This window comes from Oratosquilla oratoria, chromosome 12 (genome assembly GCF_046742065.1).
Source record: "Oratosquilla oratoria isolate Oo_2021 chromosome 12, ASM4674206v1, whole genome shotgun sequence".
Lineage (NCBI taxonomy): Eukaryota > Metazoa > Arthropoda > Malacostraca > Stomatopoda > Squillidae > Oratosquilla > Oratosquilla oratoria.
Window position 1 is genome coordinate 23,688,940 of NC_134788.1, and position 23,246 is coordinate 23,712,185.

A 23,246-nucleotide genomic window follows, 5' to 3' on the forward strand; every position below is an offset into this window, starting at 1 on the left:
AAAAGGACCTGTTAGGAATGAATTACATTCTTGTATATGCATCCGCGTGCGTATGGGTCCAGATGTGCGTGCGTGTGTGCATACATGTGCGTGCGTGCGTGTGTGCGTTCCTTCAGGATGCATGCGTTGACATAATTTTAATTATTTTTTAATTATCAGTTTTTGAGTTTGTACACACGTGTGTGTGTGTGTGTGTACGTGCGTGTATGTACACGGATATACTTATGTATGTATACATACAGATGAGAATGAGATAAAGACGGAGTATGGGGAGGTGAGGTGTTGAGGATTGCTATGCGAGATTCAAACGTTGAGAAGCTCAAACGTTTTGACAAAATCAGACATATCTAATTTAAAAACAATTTTTATTATTCTTAGTAACTCACAATTCACAGCAAATAAAAATTGTGCCATACCAGCAAGACAACTCAAGACGAGAGAACGAAAGAAATCAAAGTTTCATTTCAATAAAACAGAAATGACGAAGACTCCCCACCAAAGAAAACGGGTCCGGCCGCGCATCAAAGAAAACCGGGACGCACGTGGTCCGAAACATTGCGAAAACAAGCGACTGGTAATGAAATGATCAATGAGGCAACGATGTAAACAAACCTGTGTAATCCAAGTGAAAACTAGCAGTATTAGCAACTGTGTAGAGCGGGTGTGTGGGTCCACGGGCGTGTGTAAAGGGCCTCTGATCAAGGGCGTCATCAGGGCGTCGGAGGGCGGAGGGTGCGGTGGGGAGGGGGAGGGGCTGGTGTCTGCTGGCGGCGCTGGTGGTGGTAAAGCGGTCTCACTCAGCCGCACGCCGTCGCCGCCACACCTCGCCCTCGGACTTTTCGGCGTGTTACTCCCTCCTAAGGTAAGTTCCTTCCCTTCATAGTGCATGTGCCCCTGGGCCTGGTGCCCCTGTATCGTCAGAAGGAGTGTGGTTGTGGCAGAACTCCTGCCCTGGCCAGGAGGACCGAAGAGAGTGAGACCTGGCGGAGGAGGGCTTCACGAGACGGGCCGACGGCGGCGCGCGCGCTCCCTCGCTGCAGACGGTGGGCCAGCCGAGCAGGAATGCGCCACACCTGCACGCCCTTTGTCTCCTACCCGCCCCTTTCTCCTCCTCCTCCTCCCCCTCCTTCGCGGGCGTCCCCAAAAAAAACCGTCGTTTCGTCGTGTACGGACGTGGAACATAGAGAGGGTGTCATTCTTTCAGAAACCAGGGAGACACCCGTCTCATCCTCTTCGTCGCCTTCGTGCTGCTGCTGCTGCTGCTGGCGGTAGCGACGCCGACGGAGGTGGGGGGAGGGAGGGAAGGGCCGGACGGGGGGATTGGGAGGATGTGACGCGTAGTGGGACGGCGGGAGGGGGGGTTCAGCAGCGGCGTCAGGTTCCCTCCCCACCCGCTCCCCTACCTACCTCGTCCAGGCCTGCACAGCCACCCCTTCTGCCCAGCCCCCAGCGTGTGTGTGTGTGTGTGTGATGGGGAGAAGGAGGAGGAGTTGGAGGGAGAGGAGGAGGAGATGTCCCCGCGCTTTCTCCGGCGGGCAGCTCGCATCGGCCGCGGGAGCCTCCCCCCTCCCCCAGTCCTCCTCCTCCTCCTCCTCTTCTTCCTCCGTCGCGTCCTCTGGTCTTGCAGCTGGTCGTTCCTCTCACTGCATCCCTCCTCCCTGCGACCGACCATCACTCCCACTCGCCCCCCTCCTCCTCCTCCACCTCCTCTTCCTCCTCCTGGGCCCGCCGCCCAATTTATACCTCTTCCTTAAACTTCTTCTTCTTCTCCCACTTCGCTCAGTCGTTCTGGTCTCATTATTATTATTATTTCTTCTTCGTCCTCCTCAACTGCAAACGCATAAGATCTGCAGCATCAGTGACCATGGCGGCGGCTAATGTTGTTAGGACTCTCTCTCTCTCGTTTTTCATATAACTTCCATACTGTCTCCTCCTCCTCCTCCACCCCTCCACTTCCTCGCCTCCTCGTCGCCTTTGCTCCTCCTCCTCCTCCCGCGCCATCGTCCTTTTCTCCCTCCTCCTCGTCCTTCACCTCCTCGTCGCCGTTGGCCCCCCACGTCCTCCTCCTCCTCCTTGCCCTCAACTATCTCTTCGCCCTCTTCCTCCTCCTCCTCCTCCCTCACCATCTCCCACTCTTCCACGTTTTCTACCTCATCTCGCCCTCCTTGTCCTCTCCCCCTCCGTTTTTCATATCCTCCATATCTTCTTCCTCCACATGCTTGCCTTTCCCCACATCCTCACCCTCCTCCTCCTCCGACGTCCTTCTTCAGACCGTTGCTCTCCTCTTCCTTCTTCTTCCTCTTTTCTCTTGAAGTAATTGCCTCTTTTTCTATGTTTTTCTTCCTCTTTATTCTACGCTTTGTCTTCTCTCTCTCTCTCTCTTTCCTTGGACCTTTTTCCCTCCGTTTTCATCTTTATTATTTACCACTTCCCCTTCCTTCCTTCCTCCTTTCGCTGACACAACAACAACAACAACACGGTGACGACTTAAATACATCTATTTCTGCTGAAGGACATCAAAGTTATGGTGATGATTATGACTTACAAGAGGTCCCGGTCGATCGAGAACTCGTTCAGACCCATGTTCGTTTCCTCTAATGAGTGAAAAAATGTGTTAACGAAGAAATTATTAACAGCACGTCGCCTTATTGATGGCGAAATCTTTCCCGCCCGTGTGACGTCGGTGGAGTGGGAGAGAAGTAAGGATTCCATTATGCAAATATTTCATTGTTGAGTATTTTGTATGTTTTCTATACAGCATTCTCCTTATATCTATTTTCATAGAAAAAATATATATTCACTAATGAACAGTACAATGAAGGATTTTGTTGTAGAAATGCAACTTTTAATGATTATTTTATATATTTTCTGCAGTATTAACTGTAGTGCTGTAACAGAAAAACATATCGTATATTCCACAACAACTACTACATTAATGGAGTTTATTATGCAATTGTAAATTCAAATGCTGGTTATTCAAGTGTGTTCTATATTCACCCCACAGAAAACATTTTCTCTCCTTTTAATAGCAAATGTACCAAATGCTCTACAAAGCCACATTTGCATAGAAAGAAATATTCTGGTTCAAAACTTGACCACGACTTTTCCACCCCCACCCCCGTCCCCTACCTACCCCCAATTCCGACCACCCTCCCCCCATGCCTACCCATTCCCTCCTTCCCCCATCCCTCCAGTCTAACTGCCACATGTTTCCGATATGTACTCATAGACCTTATATTAAAAGTCTTATGTGCGTGGCTGTTGGTAGTAAATACTTTATTTGTGAATTGCATTCTGTCGGATTTGGCAGATGCCTTTTCCAGACGACGCACACAGCAAATTCACCTTAGTTGACATGACAAAATTATTTTATTTCGGTAAGGATATAGCCCCTATGGTCCCCCTTCCCTCCTGAACCCCCCCCCCCCACCTTTTTTCGCAACCCTTTTCTTCCCCTTCCCACTTTTGGGTGACGCGACCAGCAAGGGTATGTTGGACAGTTGGGTTGTAAGCATGTCCATTGTGTTTGTATGCTCGGACATGACTTAGGTTTATGCATACTCTTAGCGATTAACATTTCCTACGACTTTTGTTTTTCTTCATCTAAATGAAATCACACGTAGGCAGCTGCAGTGAAGGTGTAATTCGTAAAATTCAGCGCAAACGTTAGAAAATAAAATATTAGACTCAACATTTCACTCATTCCCCCCTTTCGGCCACATACTCCACGATGCCGATATTTTGAATCATGATATTCTCTCTCTGTCTCAGTAAGATTATTTTCCATGAATACAAACAATTGGAAAATACAAGTGCCGCATCGATATGCCTGGATTGGTGGTTTCAAAGGGCTTAAGCTATCAATTTGCGATAGTAAGTTTACTCATTCTCCGCTCCCCTCCCAACACATTTTTTTCAATTTTCTTCTAAGTTTTATTTCAGTTATGCATTTCCACTGTTAATTCATGATACATTTATTACAGTTATTGACATAATTCCCAAACAACAAAACTGAATGAAATTTAAATTCATAATCATAATGAAGAATTAGGTTTCCATAACATGAACACGATGGGGAAATATTAACAATTGAACGCTTGATCTGCTATAGGTTGGAATATACGACCGTGATGTGGTCTATCCATAAGGTGAAAGATACGAACAAAATTAAGAAAATAGAAAGAGCAATAATTGGTTCGTAGCCAATCGGTTGTCTAAGTTGATTGAAAACCTTCAACCCCACAACAGATGGGACAGTAGTAGTATTTTCTATACCAAATGCTCTTCAAAGCTACATTTGCATAACAAGAAATATTGTCTTGGCTGGTGTCTGCAATGTATCTGTATGGAACTCTGTATCCCAGATGAAAGAAAGTAGTAGTTGCTGTTTGTTACCTCTCCTGTTTAAAGATGGAGGAAATGTTGTCGAAATTGTTAGAGACATTGTGCCTTGTTCAAAGATGGGGTGCTAGCCCCTTGGGGTTTGAAGATAAGGAGCAAAAAGATTATGATCTCAGGTGTGCTTGTCGTAAGGCCACCTCACGTGTATCTGCCATCACTGGCTTCTTGCAGGTAGAATGAAAAATATCTACCATTATCGGAAGAGGTAAGGGACCTTGATAGTACTGTTCATGACATTAAAAGGATGAAAGAGACTCGAGGTTGTATGAATAATTTGAGAAATATAATAGAAATAGAAAATAAAGAATTTTGAGAAATACAGCTATCCATACAAATTTATTACCTCCTGCAGTAGTTTAGAGGCTAATATACAATTCAGTTTAATACTATGAACTTCCTTTCTCATAGATGGCAAGGATAGTATTTAATTACAGGAGAATTTATTGAAACTGACTTTAATGTAGTATACTTTTTACTATGAACTCATTCCACCTAGCATCTTTGAACTCTTCTATACTCCTGATCCAAGTAGTGACACTAACCTGCTTTGCCAATTAACATCCTTGAAGCAAATATATCCCAATTTGAATCTGTATACAATTTCAAAGCTAGATATGATGGAGAAAAAGGGATAGAATCACAAGTATAATTCTTTCTTGTATGGATATTTTATTATATATAAATCATATTTAATAAGATTTATAATTCATATTTACAATTAGGGAAATGCAATTATAAAGGTGGTTCTGGAACATGGACAGCGAAGCTGTTCATTTTCGAAACATGTAAACCCCAATACCTGGGCTCAAAATCTCTGTTATCAACATCATCTTCATTTCTTAGACACTTTCATACATGGAGAGGTGACAACCAGCAATTTCTCTCCTGCAGGACCCTCACATTGGGGCAGGGGGATGCATATACCCTGGGGCGGCAATTCTAGTCTGAACATGCCGCCTACAAGGCTGACAAAATAATTATGATAAAAAAATAGGTCAAAGGAGCCTAGACTATTTTGTTGCAATATACAAATTTTGCGTCAGGATCAACAGAAGGCGAAATATTTTTCCCTTATCCTTTTTGTAGTAGGGACATTAAATAATTTTTTTTTAATCTGTTTGATTATTTCACAAGCCAGTAACTATAATAGGCAGTAAGGAATGGTGGAAATGGGAAGTTTTTATGAGGGGGGGGGGGCATTACTGAGAATTTTGCCCCGGGACGGCAATTAGGCGGCACGTAAGGGCTCTGCTTCCCTGTCCCTACAACTATCAGCCAGTGACACAGAAACAGTACCACACTGATGCAATACAGAAAACATTCCAGAGTTTCCCAGTAAATTCCGTGGGAGGTTCCAAGGGCCATAGCCAGCGACTGTGGGGCTGCAGGTTTTCCACTTAGTAAAACCCGAGGCTACAACAAATTGAAACACACGTGTACACACACATACAGCTGGTACTCCAACTCAGGTGGGCAAGTAGTTGTATGTCTGTTTGTATAAGGTCACAGCATTACCCATAGATAGGGCCATGTGAGCTCAGAGCTCTCATTTGTGAGGGTAATAGCTGTCAGTCATAAGTCCAACATATGATCCAAGATCATGGTGAATCACTCGCACACTACTACTACTACTACTTTTTATCTAAAACAACCTCCATCCTCATGGAACTGTGTGGTGAAAGCAGTCAGGATCTGTCTTCCACAGAAACAGTAATATCTATAGATCAGGCAAGATATGCAGAGCTCTTACATGCTTAAGTACCGCCTCCCAGGGCAAAGTTCTCCGTAACGGCACCCTCACCCCCCTTCCCCCATCACTTCTTCCCATCTCCACAATCCCTTACAGCCTCTTTTAGCTATTGGCTTGCGAAATAATCAAACTGATTTTAAAATTTGCATTTCATGTCCCTATTGCAGAAAGGAAAAGGATATTCTGTTGATTCTAACATAAAATTCGTATATTACGGTAAAATATTCAGGGCTCCTTTGATTTTATATATATATATATATATATATATAATTGTCAGCCTTGTGGGTGGCATGTCCAGAGTTCCCGCCCCAGGGTATATGCCCCCCCCCCTGGCCTCTCCCCCATGTGAGGTCCCTGAATATATGAGCCTTGAGTCTTATCCTGGGAAGGTAACAGCTATGAATAAAAAATTGAACATGTGATCCAAGACCATGGTGAATCATACACATACACTTTGGTGGATAACCAGTTTGCCTCTGGAACAAGAAGGCCATTGGTGTCTAAAACCTAAGTAAGGCAGTTGACAATGTACATCACATTGTGAGAGAGCCAAAAATAGGACTGAGCACAAAACCAGTATAACATGGCAAAAAAAAACTCAAAATGTCATCACATGCAACTCAACATGCATACAATTCACCCTTTGTTTTTAGATGATATAAAGTAATTTTTCCACTTCAAGATAATCTTAAGTCTTCAGAAAATTCTGAATAATGACTCGATGTGATTAAGTTTCAAAAGTTTCAATGATAGAGCAATGTAGATTAAAAATGTAATAAAAGTTCTTTTTAATGGCAGATAGTCTTGAGTCTTCAGAAAACTGTAAATAAAGTACACTTAATGTGATTAAGTTTCAACAATAGAACAATGTAGATTAAAAACGTAATACAGATTCTTCTTTTCAGTGGCAGTATGGAGGAAGGTTACTTGGCACTTAAGTGGAATAACCACAACACCGTTTTCACCAAGATTCTCAATCTGCTGCGGGAACAGGTAATTGTAATAATAATAATGATTGTTGGAATGTAGTTGGGGCATAAAGTAGTTCTCTAAATCGGTGGCTTCCCCTCATTTAAGATTTTTGGTTTTCATAATAAAGATTTGCAAATATAGGCCACTAGGATGAGATGGGCAATTTTGTCTCAGGTGGTAATAATAATAAGTCTCAGGTGGTAATAATAATAATTGCTGCATTGAGTTTTGTTGACTAGAAGTTTGTGGCATATTAGAAGTAACTTTGGACTATTATCCGAGTTGAACTGTTTCTGTAATGATGCAGTCACTCACTGTGAGCTCTCCTGATGTGAAAAGGGAGAGGAAATTCAGTTAAAGTTGGTAGAAATTTGGGGCCTGGTCTAGAAATAGCATCAGCTCCTCAGGTTTTGATACTTCTCGTCATGGGTTTGTGTGGCTCGGGTAATGCGACAAGAATGTGACGTAAACCTTTCCTTTTCTAGGAAGCATATGTGGATGTGTCTTTGGCATGTAGTGGAAAACTGTATGCAGCCCACAAGTTTGTACTCTCCACCTGCAGCGAATACTTCAAGGAAATGTTCCAGAAGAATCCGTGCAAACACCCAATTGTCTACCTCAAAGATGTGGCAGCCAAGGATCTGGAAGCCCTCCTCGATTTTATGTACAAAGTGAGTATATACTTGTTTCTTTTTATATGCTGTGCTTTGGCTTGGACACATTGAAAGAATGAGTGACGAAAGACTAGTAAAAGCGGTGTGGAAGGAGTGAACATGAGGGGTCGACCTAGGATGAGATGAGATGGGGTAAAAGGGGCATTGAGAAAGAGGGGAATGTCTATTGAGGAAGGATGGGAGAGGACAGAAGATAGGGGTGAATGGAGAATGGTTGTGTATAGATGATGCATGGAAGGGGAATGGGGGGGTGAGGGAGGATGTTTGAGGAATAAGTTGACACAGCCCGAAGGAATTTCTCCCAGTCTTCTCCTTTTCTGCATGAGGGGATGGACAAGGGGGCAGGGGTCGCCAATTCAATGAAGCAGCCTTGCTGTGTTTTGCAACACTGCTTCTGACCCAGGGCAGTGGGTGAGATGCAGGGATGACCCATCATCCAGGAGGTGCCAAGATAAGAGGGTGGAGGGGAGTGAAGTATGTTAGGGATGGAATGGGTGGGAGTGGTTTAAATTATGCCATTGTTTTTTGGCTACCTCCCTTGTAAGGGGGGGAAAAGCCTTTGGTATATGTATGAATGTATATACTATCACCTACAAAGCAGTGTGACGTATCTCTTAGTATAGCATTTAGATTCCCCAATACCAATACATTCATAGTTCTTCTAAAACTCTGCACATTTTGTCAAATCATTTAGGTATGCTTCTCTCGCCTCCTCGCTTGTTTTGTTTGCACCACCTGGGCGGCCATATGCTCTCAAAAACATCCATTTCCCCCACTTTTCCTTCATATCCATCCATAACATCTGATAACACTTCATATAAATACAATTTAAAGTGGAACGAGTAATGGGTATCTCTATGTGATAGTCCTGCAAGATAGACAGCAAAACTGACCATTTTCAACACACATCAATCCCCTCACTTCCATGCAGGGCCCAACATGGGTTTGTTATTTACATTATTATAGTTTTTATTTTTTATTTATTTATTTATTTATTTTTTTTTTTTTTTTTTTTTTTTTTTTTTTTTTTTTTTTTTTTTTTCATCTGACCTGGATATGGACCAAAAGGTCTCCTGTCGGCATGCTCCGCCTTTGTAAGTGCTTCCCCCAGGCAAGTCAAAAAGTGCCCCACACACACAACTACCATCACCACCTTCCACATCTGATGGTCACTTACAGCACGATTCACATGTAACATTCATCCACAAAACGTTTATACACACATCATTCATACACACAACTCATAATAAATAAATCATGCACTAAAAGTACATTAGGGGAAATTTGCTTTACCTTCTTTTCACCTAAAGTGCCACCCCCTCCCCAAAACGTGCCGTCCCGGGACATTGCCCCTGACCCCTGCCCCTCCCTTGTCGGGGCCCTGTTTCCACAAGGAGCTACAACCCTAAGGGGTTGCCACTTGTTCTCCAGACCGGGTACAAAATCTCTCTATCATCTTCAGCTGTACTCCATACCCTGCTCATCTCACCCTACAACTTTTAGCCGGTAACGTGCAGTCCCACATTGATGCAACAGTTCAGAGTTTCTTCCCTGAGGGATCTTTGGAAGGATCTGAGTACTGTCTCCAGCCATTGTGGAGCTCTAGGTTCTTCTGTATGTAAAACTTGTGGCAGCAATTGATTGATCGACAATTTAAAGTTCTTAGGTATTCCACATTCCTTGCATGCTTGCATAGAAACACCTTCTGTCTTGTTTCATTCTTACACTTCGTGAACTCTTCTCTCCTCCGTTTTACTGGCCAGCCGTAAGTCACGTTTTCTTATTTACTCCTTTTGTATTCATTCCAATTCCTCACTCCACCAGTCAGTTCTCTCCAGTCCCTTTTATACTGAATAAATCCTGATCCATCTCTTTCATGGTCACTTAACTTCTGTCATTCTTTTTCCATCACTCGTAAGTGTGCAGTGCTGCTAGAACTCACTGGAGCACTCTTTCATCACCTCTGCTCCTCTTTCTGTACTTACTTGATATTTGTTGTTGTTGTTGTCATCATCCCCTAGACTGTCTGTCCGAGCAGTCCCATCTCCCCAAGGAATGCCACGGCCAGAACAGGGTTTTCCCACAAATCCTATATAGAGTATATGTTGTATTGTTTGCATGTGTGATTGTGTGTAATGCAGTCTTCCGTTGTGTGTTGAATAGTATAGGGTGGTGTTACATCCTGGGCATTTGTCCACAATGTAGTCATCCAGTCTCTTCTGGTAGCTTAGAAAGGCTGGGTGGTGGCTGCATCGCAGTCTGGCCAGGTGGACCCTGTCCTTTCATGGAAGAGAGGATTCAGAGGGATGTATATCAGGGGGTCTGGCATGCAGCAATGTGTTGTCTTTTAGTGTGTTAATGGACCAGTGAGTGAGTGGCTGCATGCCTTGGCTACCTTCCTTATAAAGGGAAAGAAACCTCTTTGTATATAGAAAGTTAACTTCTGTTCCTCTCCTCCTGTTACTGCAAGGTGGTGACATAGAAGCTGTCCCTAACTAATACAACACAAAAAGCAGTCCAGTGTTTTCACACGTGAGATTTATGGGAGTATCCAGCAACTCTTGTCAACCACTATGGGGCTGCAAGTGATACTCAAGGCAACAATTATTATCATTGACAACTGGAAAAAAAAAAAAATTCTGGCTTTTTTGCAAATGTGCAAAGTAACCATTAAGTTTCCGGTATTTCTTGTTGTGATAGTAATTGTCACCAAATGTCGCTGACTGGAAATATGCAGTGGCGCCATGGCAACAGTCCTCAGGAGTCCTTACGCAGATTTCTCCTGAGGAAGGAAAGAAAGAAATGGGGAAAAAATATAGGCTGTGAGCCACTACCAGGGCCCCGACATGGGTAAGTGCTGCCCCCCACCACCACTACCACCACCATCCACATCTGATGGTCATTAGCACGAATCACATGTAACATACATCCACAAAACAACGTTTAAACACACATCATTCATACACACAACTCATGATAAATACAAGGTATGTTCAATAAGTGTAGAAGAGAGGCCAAATGCAGAGTATGGGATCCAATATATTTAACGTTTCGCCCAGCAGGGCTTCTTCAGAAATAAAGAAGCCCTGCTGGGCAAAACGTTAAATACATTGGATCCCATACTCTGCGTTTGGCCTCTCTCCTACAGTACTGTTGCAGTCGTTGCTGCTTTTACTCATATGTTCAATAAGTAATGAGAAAATGTCAGGCGAGACATTAAATATGATTTGATCAAAATACTACCTCATGGTACACATACATATATTCTATAAAATAACTAACTGGCAACTTTCTATATTTGTAGGTCTGAGTGCAGTAGTGAACATGGTGTAACCAGTCTGATTCGGTTTGCCGATCTGTGAACACTTGTCAAGATACAGGGAAACATGGAGCAACGTTGCGCCATCAAATTTTGTGTTAAACTTAAGAAAACCTAACAAGAAGCTTATGTAATGTTAAAGGAGGCCTATGGGGATGAACAGATAAGCCAAGCAAGTTTCTATCGGTGGTTTAACAGATTTTCTGAAGGAAATGATCAGGCTGAGGATAAACCCAGATGTGGAGCACCGAAAAGTGTATGCAAGGAGGAAGTGCAAAGGTTAGTGATGCAAGACCGTCGAATATCTGTGAGGATGATATCTGAAGCTGTTGGTATTAGTATTGGCACAGTAGAGACAGTTCTGACCGAAGATCTGAAGCTCCACAAAGTCTGTGCCAAGTTCGTGCCAAAGATCCTCTCCAATGACCTGAGGCAGTTTCGTGTAGAATGTTGCACCGACATTCTCGAAATGATAGAGGCTGATTCAGGTTTTCTGAAAAAGGTAGTGACTTGCGACAAGAGTTGGGTGTTCACATACAACCCTGAGAGCAAACATCAGAGTGCTCAGTGGAAGCACACAACCTCCCCCATACCCAAAAAGGATGAGATGAGCAGGTCGCAAGAGAAGGCCATGGTCATTCCTTTCTTTGATTCCCAGGGGCTCATTCACATTGAATGGGTTCCTCAGGGTCAAACCGTCAATAAGGAATATTATTTACTTTTATGAAAAGGTTCAGGGAGAAGATGAGGAAGCAGAGGCCTCAGCAGTGGAGGAGTGGTCAGTGGTGGTTCCACCAGGACAATGCCCCATGCCACAAGTCAACGCTGGTGACCACCTGGATGGCCAACAGGAGAATGAAAGTGGTACAACACCCACCCTACACCCCTGACCTACCACCTTGCGACTTCTTTCTGTTCCCACACATGAAAGACAGCCTCAGGGGAACCGGATTCCAGTCAACAGAGGAACTGAAAGAGGCGTTGGAAAGTTACCTGAAAGGACTACTGAAAAAGGAATTTGAGGAGCTCTTCCAGGATTGGGAGAGACGCATGCAGAAGTGTGTAGATGCAAGAGGCAATTATTTTGAAGGAGACAGTTTTGTAAGCTTATGAAAATAGATAATGTCTCTCCTGACATTTTCTCATTACTTATTGATTGTAGTGGTTAATCATGCATTAAAAGTACATTAGGGGGGGTTTGCTTTACCTTCTTTTCACCAAAACGTGCTGCCCCAGGGCATTCCCCCCCTCCCTGCCCCTGCCCTTGTCGGGGCCTTGGCCACTACTGTAGAGATGAAGGTGTTGCCGGGTTTTGGAGATTGATAATTATGAAATGAATCTCTCAGGTCTCCATCTTGCAGGCACCTGTCATCGGTCTCTCTTTTTTTTTTTTTTTTTTTCTCTCATTACTAATTACTCCAAGTTAACTGATAAAAGAAAAATAATTTAACCAGTTTCAGCCATTCTTAGGGGTTTGGCTTGCCAGCAGAATCAAACCAAATATTTCATGTAAGATTACTAAATTAATAATTTTGGTGATGTATGTTCTGTGCATTACTGCTGGAGCTCACCGAAACTCTGCCCCAGCACTTTCTGTATGCTGCTAAATAGAAATAACATGTCATCTTGTACAGAAAATGATATTTACATTATTTATGTACATTATATATATATATATACAAAGGAGTTTTATCTTAAGATAGCTTTTGTGACCTCTTGTGAATATGAAAACAAAAGTGAATTGCAAATTATCCCAAAACTAAATACTGAACATGCTCTCAGCTCTGGCACCTATCAAGTAGCACAGCAGTGTTGATTATACAGACGCTCGTCAACTTACGTTTTAGTTACGTTCCGAACGGCCGAACGTAAGTTGAAAATGAATGTAAGTTGTTACTGTACTATACATCCGTAAATTATATTACTGTATCTTATAAAGCACCCCTAAATCATTAATTATACACATAACATTGTAAAATAATAACATTAATTTCAAATAAATTAAATTCAAGCAACATAAATTGAGATGGTGGAGGAGGAGGCAAGGCACGTTCAGTCTGTTGTTTGTGCCATGTAAACAATGGACGCAGCGTCATGCGTAAGTATCGTTTGAACTACGGAGAGCACGCTAAACTAAAAAATTCACTTTTTACAATTTTTTTTACAGTCAGTTCAAACATAAAATCGAAAAAACGTAAAACGAATGAATGTAAGTAGAGGAGCGTCTGTACCTGCATTCGTCATGGTTTGATAGTTATTTTTTATGTATTTTATTTTATTTTATTTTTATTTTATTTATTTTTTTCACAGGGAGAAGTGAACGTGCCACAGAGTGAGCTGGCTGCTCTTCTACGCACTGCTGAAGGGTTGCAAGTAAAGGGTTTAGCTGTGCCTGACGATACGCCAAGAACTGGAACGGGAGCAGGAACGCTCCTAAACAAAAGACCAGTTTTGGTGCCCCAAGAAACCAATAAAAATGTTCAGCAGTCCATGAAAAGGAAAAGAGGTGAGTAGAGTTTATCAACCACTTTGGTGTGATGACACCAACGTAAGCGTCGTCATGAGGTGTGAGGGGGTAGACGAAGATATCAGCACTTTTTTTTTTTTTTTTTTTTTTTTTTTAATCGTGTTTTCTGTATTCATCATTACTCAGAGTATAAGAGAACAAGTAATAGAGCAGACTTTATAAATCAAGTAGTGTGATGCAAATTACATATGGCAGCCAATGATGCGTGCGAGAATTTGAGTCATACTGAAGTGGTTAAGAGGCTTAGTCTATATAGCAAGAGCTTTTTCCCACTTATGAGGAAGGTAGCCTAGTCAAAAGGTGTGTTCCCACTTCCGCCCATTCCACTCCCATCCACCACCCCTTCCTCCCTCTCGTCTTAGGTCCTCATGGATGACGGGTCAACCCTGTATCCTGGTCGCTGCCCTGGGTCACAAGCAATGCCACAGCAAAGCAGCTTCACAACTCTTTGCAAGCATGTTGCAAGGGGCAACAGTGAAACAGGTGGTACAGTTAGTGGGTTTATTAATCGGTATGTTATGCGTACAGAGGAGGCACGTCAAGTACCCAAGAGGTCTACAGAGCAACTGCCCATGGGCGAAGGTGCTAGGTGCTGTAAGCACACATGCATAAAGGAAGCTTTGTTGTAACTATGAATGGGGTTCTTGTAGTGGGGAGCGCCTGGGGGTCGGGCACGCAGCGTTCCGTCCTTGCACTAGTTCTTAGTCCTATACACTATGCCACAAGTTCATGTTAGTCCTACACTATAACACTACTCTCATTAACGGACTAAAAGGGGAGGTAACAGTGTCCGTTGATGTGAATAATCCATTGATTTGGAGTGGTTTTTGGGTGGCATAGTGATTGCACAGCAGTAAACAAAAACACCGAAAACACCACAAACACGGCTAATAAACGTCCACACCGATCACTAGCTTGTTAACTAGTAAACAAAACAAAGTGCTCGCCGTCACGCCATCAGCCACTCAGCGGACAAACGCTGAACTAAGGGACGTATTCACCCTACCCACGAAATTTAGACTGTCAGACCGGACCAGCAGATTTCTGACCGGACCAGCGGATTTTGTCCGTTGCATCTGATATCCGGTAATGCGGTGTCCGTTAATGAGAGGTCAATCTGTATACTACAACAACAAGGTGCGGAGGAGAGCAGGGGTGGAAAAGGAGATGGTGCATAGGGCTGATGAAAGAGTATTGGGATGGTTTGGACACATGGAAAGAATGATTAGTTAAAGATGGTGTGGAAGGCAGAGGTGGATTGAATGAAGTTAAGAGGACAACTGAGGATGAGGTGGATGGATGGGGTGAAAGGAGCTTTGAGCAAGAGCAAGAAGAGGAATGTCTGTTGAGCAAAAAAGGGAGAAGGCAGGAGATAGGGGTGAATGGAGAATGGCTGTGTAGAGATGAAACTTTGATGCAAGGAAAGGAGGGGGATGGGGTTAGGGAGTGATTGTGTGTGGTTGATATTTTGACACGACCCAAAGGGATTTTTCCTCATCTTCTCTATTTTCTGCACGGGGAGACAAAGAGGGGGAGGTCATCAATGGACGTACTGTGTCTTGCTGTGTTGCTTCAGACCCAAGCAGTGGGCGGGATACAGGGATGATCCCTCATCCACGAGGAGCTAAGATGAAAGGGGGGCAAGGGCGGTGGAATGGGAGGGAGTGGATATATGTCTTTTGACTTAGCTTAAAAATATATATATATATACATATATAAGGGGGGAAAATAGGTAAAAACTGATGTTATGTCAACATGAGTCTGCCATGGGGCTGTGAATTTTCTGTTCGGCAAAACTTGAGTTAGCATTTATTATTATCAAAACAAACATTCCAAGACTGACCAACAAACTCCCTCCCCCTAGACCACCAGACACCAGTCCTAAAGAGAAACCCACAACAAATAGGAACCATACACACATAACTGTATTCAAACTACCATTCAGTTTTAAAATGATGTCAACACAGAATATACCTGTCCAGAAGCAAATTGCTCCAGATGTAATCACCACCAGGATGACACAGAACAGCTCATCCTACATTGCTTTACTCTAACCTTATCAAGAAAACAACACAAAATCTGCCAAGGGCGATTTGCTATGAATGTGCTGTCTCTTGCTATGTTGCTTCTGACCCAGGGCAGTGGACAGGATGTAGGGATGACCCGTCATCCACAAAGTGCCAAGATAAGAGGGTGGAGGGGAGTGGAGTGTGATAGGGATGGAATGGGTGGGAGTGGTTTTTATGCCTTTGTTTTTTGGCCTCCTCCCGTGTAAGGGGGAAAAAACCTTTGGTATATGTGTGTGTGTGTACGTCTGTTTCACGTGCAGGCAGCTTGTTGGTTCCAAAGGTTAGATATATGTTAAGTATCGCAGTGTGATCAAGCATTGCCAGAATTGGTGAAAATAGCTTTTACTTTGGTTTCAATTCCTATGTCTTTTTTTTATTACGCATCCTCCAGGTTCAAGTCGGGACGAACCTCCTAAATTAACTCCCCGTCCGGACCTTGCCCAGTTGACAGGCCGTTCCCGAAGTACTTCATCTCGCCGTTCCTACACATCTCCGCCAGAGCTGAAACGTCTTAGAAAAGAGAACCACCTCAACGATGACTCGGAGGACCATTCTAACTCAAAACAAGACCTGCTGCCCCCTACGCTAGTCATGGAGCCAGGAGAAGTTCCGCATCCACACACAGGTGCTGGCGACACCGGAAGCCTCTCGGATAGTCCAAAAGGGCACGGCAAATCTTCTTCACCCCTCCCCACCATTAAGGTATTTATTTTTATTCTATATTTGACCATTAATATATATATCTTTCCTCCTCCTCTTCCTCTGTTGGTGTTCGAACCTCTTGCTGGCCCCTCACCGCCGATACTATCTGCCTCCATTGTCATCGGTCTTGCGCATTTGTCATCCGTTCTTCCGTATTCTCCATCCCAGCACTTCTTAGGCCTTGTTTGATGTTATCCATCCATCTTCTATTGGGTCTTCCTATTGATCTCCTTCCAACGATAATTCTTTCTGTCATGACCTTTCTTAGGATTCTTGGGACCATTAATATATATTATCATTTTATTTTTTATTTTATTTATTTATTTATTTAATTATGTTTTCTCTCTCTCTCCTATTTATTGCAATTACAGAATGATGGATGTTAATTCTGTAGTATATGATGATGATGTGGTTTAACGCCACAAACTCCCCCCTATCGGAAGGCTAGGACGGTGCCCCTCACAGAGGACTTTGTAGCATGCAATTTAATGAATCATGCCTTTGGTTCCACTTCGCCGGTGAATACTATGAATAATTGGAATCGGTCCTACATGAGGAACTAAGATGAGATGGTGGCTACCTACCATGTACGGGGGGATAAAGCCCTTTGTATATAGATGGATAGAATTAGAATCGGTAACACCCCCACCCCCGCTGAGCAGATTAGGGCATCTTTACTTGCAGCGAAGGTTTAGGGGATGGCGGTTTGAATCCTGCCACCGGCGAAGTTGAACCAAGGGCATGGTTCATTAAATTTCATGTTACAGAGTCCTCTGTGAGGGGCACCATCCTAGCCTTCCGATGGGAGGAGTTTGTGACGATAAACCATACCATCAACAAAGTGAGATGGCTAGGTATGGGAAAGTAGCATTATTGCCAGACAGGTAGTGCATTGCCGTCTGTGTTACTGATTTTAATTTCCTTTAGAATGAAATTTATTTTAAAAAAATAGAAATGGAGAAGTATTTACTATTTACGAATATTCTCAATGAAATAATAACTAAACTACAACATTAATATTCCCTGCTCTAAAACAGAAAATAACCCGAGCTGGGCATTAGTAACATGCTACCTGTCCAGCGGTAACATGCCTGGCTCTGGAAATGAGGACGGTGGATAGGAGTGGAGTGGGTGGGAGTGGGTGTGTACCCTTTGAGTTGGCTACCCCTCCCTCATAAGGGGAAAAAAGCCCTTGGTGTATATGTAGATAGGTTTGGGATAGGAACTTTCTCCCCCTTTTTATTTACATCGCATTTATCACCACAACCCCTTCCTCTCGTGTATTTACCTACAGCCGGGCCCGGGTAAAATTTTTGGGTGCTGCCCCCAAAGAATTTGTAGTAAAATGAATTTACCCCACACTTTGAAGTACTCTGGGGGACGAACCAGTTTACTTATAGAATTCATGGATAATAAACACAAAAGCGGTCGCATTGAGGGTTAAAAAGATTTTCAATACTGATGAAACAGTTTCAATACCGATATTTCTCCGTTTCCGTAGTTTTAAAGATCGTGGGATCCTCGATGCATTCTTTTTCTCCAATTTTCATATTAGTTTCCCTCATTTAGCACGTCCATTGCCCCCCAAATTTTCTAAATTACCCCATTTGAGGTCATGTGCCCCTGTTCACTGACCTACAGTAATCCCTCGATACAACGGATCTCGATATACCGGATATGGGATACAACGGACAAAAAATCTGACCAGACAAACCCTTGCTATAACGGATTTTCATCCGTTCTAGCGAGGGATCCTCGGTTATAACGGATCTCGGGATATAATGACAGACCCCTGTCCCCATATCAAGGGTTACATCGAGGGTTTACTGTAATTTCTAATCCTACTGATTTCTAATGCTGGAGAAATTTCAGGATATAACGGATCTGTCCAGTATTTCCATCAGATATAATGGATCCTCAGTTGTAACGGATCTCCGGATATGATGACAGTCCCCTGTTCTCATATCCATTGTATCGAGGGTTTACTGTAATTTCTAACACCGGACAAACTTCAGGATATAACGGATCTGTCCAGTATTTCCGTTGGATATAACGGATCTTCAGATATAACGACAGACCCGTCCCCCATATCGTCCATTATATCGAGGGTTTACTGTAATTGTAGTACAGTACTACCTCTCATTAACGGACTAAAAGGGGGGTAATGGTGTCCATTGATGTGAATAATCCGTTGATTTGGAGTGGTTTTTGGGTGGCATAATAGTGATTGCACAGCACTAAACAACAGCACCAAAAACACAGCGAAAACACCACAAACACATTTAATTAATGTCCGTTGATGAGAGGTAGTACTGTATACAGACGCTCCTCAACTTACGTTTTAGTTACGTTCCGAACGGCCGAACGTAAGTTGAAAATGAACGTAAGTTGTTACTGTACTATACATCCGTAAATTCTATTACCGTATCTTACAAAACACCCCTAAATCATTAATTATACACATAACATTGTAAAATAATAACATTAATTTCAAATAAATTAAATTCAAGCAACATAAATTGAGATGGTGGAGGAGGAGGGGAGGAGGAGTAGGAGGATGAGGCAAGGCACTTTCAGTCTGTCGTTTGTGCAATGTAAACAATGGACGCAGCGTCATGCGTAAGTATCGTTTGAACTACGGAGAGCGCGCTAAACTAAAAAATTCACTCAAAAAAAAAAGAAATTACAATTTTTTTTGTTTACAGTCGGTTCAAACGTAAAATCGAAAAATCGTAAAACGAATGAACGTAAGTAGAGGAGCGTCTGTACAGGAAAGTTGCTCTGCGTTTCTCTGGTGATACTGCCAGTTCCCCAGTGCACCCCTTTTGATTGAACTCGTTATCTTACCGTAGTCTGTATATTCTTCTCCACCTCGCTCTCACCCATTTGTGCTTGTTTGTCATTGTGATTGTGAGCTCTTAGGATTTAAGTTACCCCCCCCCCCACCTGCCCACCATCTCTTTGGTCTGCTCCTGGATTTTATTCCCCCGCTGGACGAGCAGGTTAGGGTGTCGTTACTTGCGGCAAAGGTCGAGATGATGACGATTCGAATCCTGCTGAGGGTGAGTTGAACCAAGGGCATGGCTCATTAAATTCCACACTACAAAGTCCTCTGTGAGGGGCACTGTCCTAGCCTTCCGATAAAGGGGAGGGAGTTTGTGACGTTCCCCCTTATCATCATCACATACATACATATAACAAAGGCTTTTTTTCCCCCCTTACAAGCAAGGTAACCAAAAAACAAAGGCATAAAATCAACTCCCACCCATTCCATCCCCAACATACTCAACTCCCATCCACTCATTCCATCCCCACATACTCAATTTCTGTTCACCTCCCTCCCTGTCTCTTATCTTGGCTCCTCCTGGATGATGGGTCATCCCTGAATCTCGCCCACTAGCCCCATTCATTCTTGCAACATTTACAGACCATCTCTTTCTTTCAATTCCATGTTTTACTCTAGCCCATTCAAAATCTAGTCGTTCCTTACTTGGTCGTTTTTCATAATTCCATAGCTCTCAGTCATCTCATTTCCACTGCTTCCATACTTTTTTCTTTAGCATCCATCCCCAGGCTCTGCCATTACATAATAGATGGCACAACTATTGTTCCATACATTCTGCTCCTTGCTTCCACTGGCACTGCACTAGACAACAACACCGTGTGCCCCGGGATGGTAGTTTTTTTTTTTTTTTTGGGGGGGGGGCACTTTTGGTGAAAAGAAGGTAAAGCAAATTTCCCCTAATGTACTTTTAATGCAGGATTTATTTATCACGAGTTGTGTGTATGAATGATGTGTATAAACGTTTTGTGGATGAATGTTACATGTGAATCGTGCTGTAAGTGACCATCAGATGTGGAAGGTGGTGATGGTAGTGTGTGCACTTAACCATGTCGGGGCCCTGTCATCATCATCACTTCCACATCAAGAACTAACAGCCAAACCTGGTTTACCCCCACTGCTTCATCATGTAGCAATCCTCCTTCCCTTTGGGTCCACTCAAAGTAATGAATTAGGTAAGAAGGACATTTCTTCACGACATCTCATCCTTTGATCCGTCACCCTTCATTGTTCCTCATCTTTTGCACTTTCTCTTACCTGGTCAACAAATTTTCCACATTATTTCAAAGCCCATTTCATTCTTGGACTTCCGATTTCCTACACTCTTTTATACACATCTTTCCTCAATCATTCTTTTCATGTGTGCCCAAACCACATTAGTATTCTTTGATGTACCCTGTCCAAAAACTCTTTCTGCCCCCACTCTCTCCCTCAGTCTTTTCTTGTAACATCAACCATATTTCTTAAACATTAAGATATGAATAGGAGTAGGACCTGTGTGTGATGGTCCTTTAAGATGGAGAGGTCAGAGGACCATGTTCCTGGTGCTTCTTTTCAAAACTCACCAACTTCCTTACCAACCCAAAAGAGCTGACACTTAGTCTCGGAACTGGGCCTAAAATATCCATAAACTTCAACTATATTCCTATAAATAATCCAGCCTTACCTTGACACACTCAACACATGGTTCATCACAAACAGACTCAAAATAGCTCCAACCAAATCTACAGCAACACTTCTCACCAACTGGACAAAAGAACACAAATACATACCTCATCTCTACATCAACAACACTCTAATACCACACACAAACACACCGAAAATTCTTGGTGTAACATACGATACATCCATGTCTTTCAAACAACACCTCACAAACATAAAAAACAAATGCACACCTAGACTTAACGCACTTAAGTCAATCACTGGAACAACATTTGGACAAAACAAAGAAACTAATATAACAATATACAAACAATGCATACGCTCAGTGATGAATTATGCAAGTCCTGCATGGGCTCCTAATCTCAGTGAGACACACCACAACACCCTTCAAATCATACAAAACAAAGCCCTAAAAACAATTACAGGCTGCACAAATACATCACCTACAGACCATTTACACCATGAAACAAAAGTCCTCAAAGTCAAGGACCACCTCGACATGAGAGGCACACAAACACTTGCTGCAGCCACCACAAACACATCACACCCGCTACACTACATTGCAGAACACCCACACACACCAAGAAACATTAAAACTACACCCAAAGACCTTTATTACACACAGATACTCTCTTCTCTTCCTCCACAACCACCAAATACCAGCCTCCGGAAACATATTCATAATCATATCACTCACCGCTCCATTAACACACTGAAAGACAACACACTGCTGCATGCCAGACCCCCTGATATCCACCCTTCTGAATCCACTCTCCCACGTAAGGACAGAGTCCACTTGGCCAGACTGCGATGCGGTCACCACCCAGCACTTCTAAGCTACCAGAAGAGGCTGGACGACCGTGTTGTGAACAGCTGCCCAGGATGTAACACTTCACCCCATACCATACAACACATAATGGAAGACTGCATTATACACAATCATGCACGCAAACAACACAACATACACTCTATAAAGGATTTGTGGGAAAACCCAGTTTCGGCTGTGGCCTTCCTTGGGGAGACGGGACTGCTCGGACAGACAGTCTAGGGAACGACAACAACAACAACAATAACAACTATATTCCTTCCAAGATAAGAGGGAGGGAAGAGGGTAGAGGGGAGTGGAGTATGTAGGGGATGGAATGGGTGGGAGTGGTTTCTATACCTTTGTTTTTTGGCTACCTCCCTTGTAAGGTATATGTGTATATTCCTTCCACTTACAACTTCTAACTGGTGACATAGAAACAGTACTACATTAATGCAACACAGACAGTAGTTCAGAGTTTATTCACAGAGAGTAAGAGGACCCAAGGACCATTGCTAGAATCTGTGGGGGAAGTACTCAATCAATCAGAGGACAGGCCCATCACTTAACCCCTTCCATACGGTGCCGCACACGTAGGCGTCATGGACTTAGATCTCGGTGGCAGCAGCCAATGCCAGCCGTACGACGTGTCGTAATAATACTCGCATCATAAAATATAGTCACTGCTTATATCGATCATTCTCTCTTCACCCGTGAATTTTGATAACCATAGAAAATGCGATTACAAAAGAATTAGAAAGAATGTCATTATAGAGGGGCGACTACAATAAATATAATCAAGACGCCGATATGGCAGCCTCGCGAATACACTCGCTCCCCATGACGCCTACGTGTGCGGCACCGTATGGAAGGGGTTAAGGAAGAAAGATCATACTATTCTCTAGGGATTGTTAGTGTGAGTCAGTGTAAGATAGACACCATTCAGTGTCTTCTGTGTGGTGGTTGCAGCCAGAACAATATGTTTTTTGTTGCCAGGATTATTTTGTCTTGATACCGGATGACCTGGGGATGCATGTTTTTGTTTAATGTAACTCTAGGCAAAAATTTCTATATATGATGAAAAAGAAGAAATAATTGAAAATCTGGTCCATCCTAGGCTAGTATATACAGAGCAAATTAGAAGATGAAATAGTTCAGGTGGACAACGTCCATGAATTTAAAACAAAGTTGGGACCCCACGGGGACAACTTCAGCCTCGTCTTTTACGATTAGGTGAATTCAAAGGACCCTTTACTACATCATCCTACACTCACAACAGCCATACATATACCAATGGCTTTTTTTCCCTTCCTTATAAGGGAGGTAGCCAAAAAGTAAAGGCATAAAAACCACTCCCATCCATTCCATCTCTAACATACTCCACTTCCCTCCACCCTCTTATCTTGGCACCTCCTGCAACTCTGCAAAATCTATTCACTCAGTGATTTATGAGCTGAGCCACAGCCTGTTTCCTGTGAGCTACAGGTCTCCTGTGTACGTGTGCTTAGGGTAGGGGGGAGGAT

At 43.1% G+C, this 23,246-nt stretch overlaps 1 protein-coding gene across 3 annotated transcripts in view; it reads left to right on the top strand.

The window, feature by feature from the left end:
• The first annotated feature begins 665 nt into the window (after nucleotides 1–665).
• The window catches only part of LOC143031106 (uncharacterized), a 29,796-nt gene continuing 7,215 nt past the window's right edge, over nucleotides 666–23,246 (top strand). Inside the window, exons 1-5 of one of the 3 annotated variants that reach the window (XM_076194539.1) lie at nucleotides 666–862; nucleotides 7,043–7,144; nucleotides 7,609–7,794; nucleotides 13,427–13,622; nucleotides 16,104–16,414. In XM_076194539.1, the coding sequence (XP_076050654.1) occupies nucleotides 7,064–7,144; nucleotides 7,609–7,794; nucleotides 13,427–13,622; nucleotides 16,104–16,414 (774 nt within the window). In that variant the 5' untranslated portion in view covers nucleotides 666–862; nucleotides 7,043–7,063. Of the gene's footprint in view, nucleotides 863–4,175; nucleotides 4,607–7,042; nucleotides 7,145–7,608; nucleotides 7,795–13,426; nucleotides 13,623–16,103; nucleotides 16,415–23,246 lie in introns of those variants that run through there. The other 2 variants (XM_076194538.1, XM_076194537.1) reach the window with 2 other exon arrangements.